General features: G+C 42.8%; 1 protein-coding gene across 1 annotated transcript in view; it reads right to left on the minus strand.

Moving 5' to 3' along the window:
• Positions 1 to 5,000, minus strand: part of LOC143298663 (glutamate receptor-like) — a 74,794-nt gene that overhangs the window by 45,315 nt on the left and 24,479 nt on the right. The window contains exon 5 of the mRNA XM_076611546.1: positions 4,524 to 4,577. Coding sequence (XP_076467661.1) covers positions 4,524 to 4,577 — 54 coding nt within the window. The remainder of the gene's footprint in view (positions 1 to 4,523; positions 4,578 to 5,000) is intronic.

Raw genomic sequence — 5,000 nt, forward strand, 5'->3', positions numbered from 1 at the left:
TGTGTCTGTATCTGTCTGTGTACAACGTGTCTGTGAATGATACAGTATGCATGGGAAAGACGGGGTGTGGATGCAGAGGGTGTATCCTATGGTAACTGTACTCAAGAACAAGTGCTTTCCCCACCTCCTGTCACATCTATGCTTTTTTTTCAGTGTGTGAATTACATATTGTTTGATGTTTTTGCACACGTAGCTTGGTTATCCTGGGGTAGTTGTAGTCTGACTCATTTAAATGCCATGGGTTTGAAGCCTCATTAACGGACCCGCGTGGTGAGTCGTTTGAATGGAAAGACAAAAAATATTACACACACGATGGATAGCTCGACAATGATTATTTCTATGAATTGTCAAGGTCTGGCCAGTTCCCAGAAAAGAAGGGATCTCTTCCATTTCTTGAGAAACAAAAAATACTGTCATCTTCTTCAGGATACCCACCTTAACACCATGACTGAAATGTGTGTTAGATCTGAATGGGGATACAGCTGTCATTGTGCTTCTCACAGCTCCAGCTCAACAGGTGTAGTCATACTTTTCAACAACTTTGAATTTCAAGTGAAAAAGATGTGTGAAAAGCCGGAATGGGAACTACATATTTACTTATGTTTATGTTATAAAGAAACACTTTCTAATGATCAGTTTATGTGGTCCAAACAGAGATAATCCGGATTCTTATACTGAGCTAGAAAACCGCATGAATGAGATTGGTTATGATCATATTATTGGTGGTGACAGGAATCTTGTCATGGACAGTACACATGATGATTACAACTATAAGCACTTGAAGTACAAGTTGACAACATTATTGATTTTTAAGACCTTGCTGTGACGGCTGTATGGAGGGAAGTGAAACCTGATATATCAGATGATACACACGGCAACGAAACAAGCCTTTGCAACAGAGTCAAGTGCATTGGTATGTGAAACTTTATTCTCTTCTGCACAGGATGCTGACATGCGGCCTGGTGACGGAACAGATCACTCCATCACACCATTCTCTAACTCCACTTAGGGAAATGAAGATGAAAACTTTGTGGATATCAAACTTTTCTTTGAAGAAGAGATGAACAGTTGATTACAAATTGTTGGTGATGAATGTGCTGTTCCCACATACTCACGAGAACAAGTTGTTAATATGTCAAAGGATGAAATATATTAACCATATCTGACCATTTTTTCTTAGACATTTTACTTATGAAGATAAGATAGGAAAAAAGGAGTAAAGAAAGAAAAAAAAACACCAATAAGATATGCCTCAATGAAGAAATGCAAAACTAAGGAACAGATATGCCTCAATGAAGAAATGCAAAACTAAGGAACAGATATGCCTCAATGAAGAAATGCAAAACTAAGGAACAGATATGCCTCAATGAAGAAATGCAAAACTAAGGAACAGATATGCCTCAATGAAGAAATGCAAAACTAAGGAACAGATATGCCTCAATGAAGAAATGCAAAACTAAGGAACAGATATGCCTCAATGAAGAAATGCAAAACTAAGGAACGTATTAAACATCGAGAAAACAGTGGAAAATCTCTGGAAAAGAAAGGTTTGCTAACAGTTGAAGAGATGCATCAAATGAACATGTATAAAGAAGAGTTAATTTCAGAGAAAAACTAAGGTATGAAAAAATATGAAACGTAATAACAGTCCTGCCTCGGACCGGTTTGAAGTTGATTTACTTAAGTTTCCCGGCAGATTGGCGAATTTGTTGTAAGGTTTTGAATGATCACTTTATGATAAGTGAAAACTCACTACTGCAAAAAAGGTATGATAATACACATTCCTAAAGAAAACAAAAACGAACAACGTACTGAAAGAACGACTTACTGAAAAAGTGAGGGCATTTGTCACTCCTTAACATTGTTTACAAAACTGGCTCAGCAAGTATTGTGTTAAAATATGTTCTTCCTTCTTTGATTAACGAAGACAAGGCAGATTTTATTTACAATATATTTTATCTATTGAGGACAACATTTGTCTAATTTATGATGCGATTGAATCCACCTCCCCCAAACATTTTTCATGTTTTCATTTGATCAGTTTCGTGCATTTGGAGTTTTATCAAATAAAGGAGGTATTCGAGGGAGTTTTCGATGTGTACCAGATATACTCCAGGGGGTAAAAAAAAAAAAAAAAAAAAAGAGAGAGAGAGAGGGGTAAATCCAGTCCGTTACACCGGTCCCTCACTGCTGGCGTCACGAACAGATCAATACAGTAGAAATGGCGTTTGTAGTACCACACACACAAAGCACACAGCACGTAGAAACCACCATGTTTTGGGGGCATTGGGAATGGTTCCAGAACATGTTTCTTACACAACATTAAACGTTTCACCAACAAATGTGCTGATTTTCGCTGTTGTTATTATTCAGAAGATAAGTAAGACAAATGAGCATTCAGCTGCCCGGTAAGAACAGCATTGTGAACAGAGAAAGAAGCACGGCGCGGCAACAGAATGGCGACACGATGTTTTAGTCACGTTGAGGCTGACACACCTTTTTTACCAGCGGCAAAGTCAAGACCGGCCTTGATCAGACACATCCATACAGGTCACAATCAGAGAAAATCACTGCATCACCAGAACCATTCACGTGTCGCAGAAATTAACCGTGAAGTTGCATCAGGAGTTAACATGGCGCGGCTTTCCACACCCACTGGTCACAGACACCACGGGGAGCTGTGTGCCCTGTGCCCTGCCAGTCACCCAGCACAGCGGCAACGTCTGCACGTCAAGGTCGGTGAAGGTGGTCAGTCTGCTGACAGAGATCCCAGATCACGTGCCCAAGGTGGTCAGTCTGCTGACAGAGATCCCAGATCACGTGCCCTGAATGGTCAGTCTGCTGACAGAGATCCTAGATCACGTGCCCTGAATGGTCAGTCTGCTGACAGAGATCCTAGATCACGTGCCCTGAATGGTCAGTCTGCTGACAGAGATCCCAGATCACGTGCCCTGGGTGGTCAGTCTGCTGACAGAGATCCTAGATCACGTGCCCTGGGTGGTCAGTCTGCTGACAGAGATCCCAGATCACGTGCCCTGAATGGTCAGTCTGCTGACAGAGATCCCAGATCGTTATCACTGTTGACGTCGACTCCAGGTTCGACCTTGAAAACCCTGATGGTCAGACTCGTGCAGACGGAGACACGTGGCGTGAGGACTGTGTTCAGCAGGAAGCCCTGTGGAGTCTGTCACAGTGCTGGGGGCCATCCCGGCCTTCACCACTAATGGCCTACATGTGGAGCATGTGGAGGAGAAGCCTGCTTCAAACGTCCATAGAAACTCGACGTATTTCCTCAGAAATCGTTGATGTAATCATTGTTCATAATAACGATGGGATGTGTGTCAAGCGCACTTTTTTTTCAGAATCCGTGTTGTTATTCACGTTGCTTGAGCTTCTCTGGTAATTCCGTCTAATTGCCAGTGCTTACATGTCCATGACAACAAAGGTTTGCACTCTCAAGTTGAATTTGACACTGGTAGTCCTATAATCTCTTGTCCTGAATTAGTAGGACCAGTGCCATAAAAAACAGATAGCAGATTCTCCGGGAATGTTGAGAAGTGTTCGATTTTGGTTGTGCTCCACAGCTGTATTGACACAACCTATCTAATTATGTTGGTGTTGTGTTGTTACATGATGCCTGTCAGAGCACCACGGAGTGGTTTCCTCTACAGGAACCAGAGTTCACCTGCAGCTGTCTTCGTCTGATGTCCGTGTCACGACCAATGCTCTCTCTCTCTCTCCTCTATGGCACGTGGACTATTTAAGCAAATGACAAAGTACCAACGTGCCACGTACCCCTTAGTAATTTAGTTTACTTTGATTATGTTTTTTTTCTTTCTGTTCCATTTAATTTGTTTTGCACCATTTTTGTTCTGATTTGTACCAACTATATCACTAGAGCTTTACATCTGATGACATTAAACATTTCAGTGTTCAGTGTTCTCTCTCTCTGGATGTGTAAATGTTTATGCACAGGCGTGATTATACGTTTGTGTGTGCGCTCTGCCTGTTTTAGCAACTGCATTCGTCTCTTCTTGTTATTATGTTAATTTCTTTCCATCCTTTTTTTTTTTTTATCTTTACCCTGAGGACAGGGTGTATAAGGACATGTCTTTGTTTATTCTGTTTCCCACATTAAAGAAAATTCAATTCGATTCTCTCTCCCTCTCCTTCTCCCGCTCTCTCTCTTTCCTCCCTCTCACTGTTTCTCTCTTTCTTTGTCTCTCTGTATGTCTGTTTCTTTCTGTCTCTGCACACACACACACACACACACACACACACACACACACACACACACACACACACACACACACGATACAATCTGGGACCAATTTACATTACCTCGGGGTGCTTACATTTCTCGGTAAGTCAGGCAAACAAAGACAAGAAGAAAAAAAAATAGCAGAATCAAAATTAGTTCAAAGAACCCCCCCCCCCCCCCCCCCCCCCCCCCCCACCAAAAAAAAAAAAAAAAGAAGAAGAAGAGGAAAAGTAAAGAAAAGACAGACGCCTGCCGTCCTCACCAGGTAGGGCAGGATGAAGTGGAAGCGGATCTTGTACAACTCGTCACTCGCCAGCTGCAGCACAGAGAAATCACAGCTTCACTTCACGAATGCACGAGACAGAAACTACAAAGCTAAATGTACCCACAACACAAAAACGGCATGGCCCAGGGAAAGAAATAGGAAGAAGAGAAAGACAGAGTGAGAGAGAACGTATGACCCTTCTCTCTCTCTATCTCTCCCTCCCTTTCTCTCTCTCTCCCTCTCTCTCTCTCTCTCTCTCCTTCTCTCTCTCTCCCTCCCTCCTTCTCTCTCTCTCTCCCTCCCTCCCTCTCTTTCTCGCTCTCTCCCTCTCTCTCTCTCCCTCTCTCTCTCGCTCTCTCTCCCTCCCCCCCCTCTCTCTCTCTCTCCCTCTCTCTCTCCATCTCTCTCTCTCTCCTTCTCTCTCACCCTCTCTCCCTCTTTCTCCCTCTCTCCCATCTCTTCTTGGACGAGTTG

This window comes from Babylonia areolata, chromosome 24 (genome assembly GCF_041734735.1).
Source record: "Babylonia areolata isolate BAREFJ2019XMU chromosome 24, ASM4173473v1, whole genome shotgun sequence".
In the NCBI taxonomy this organism is placed as follows: domain Eukaryota; kingdom Metazoa; phylum Mollusca; class Gastropoda; order Neogastropoda; family Buccinidae; genus Babylonia; species Babylonia areolata.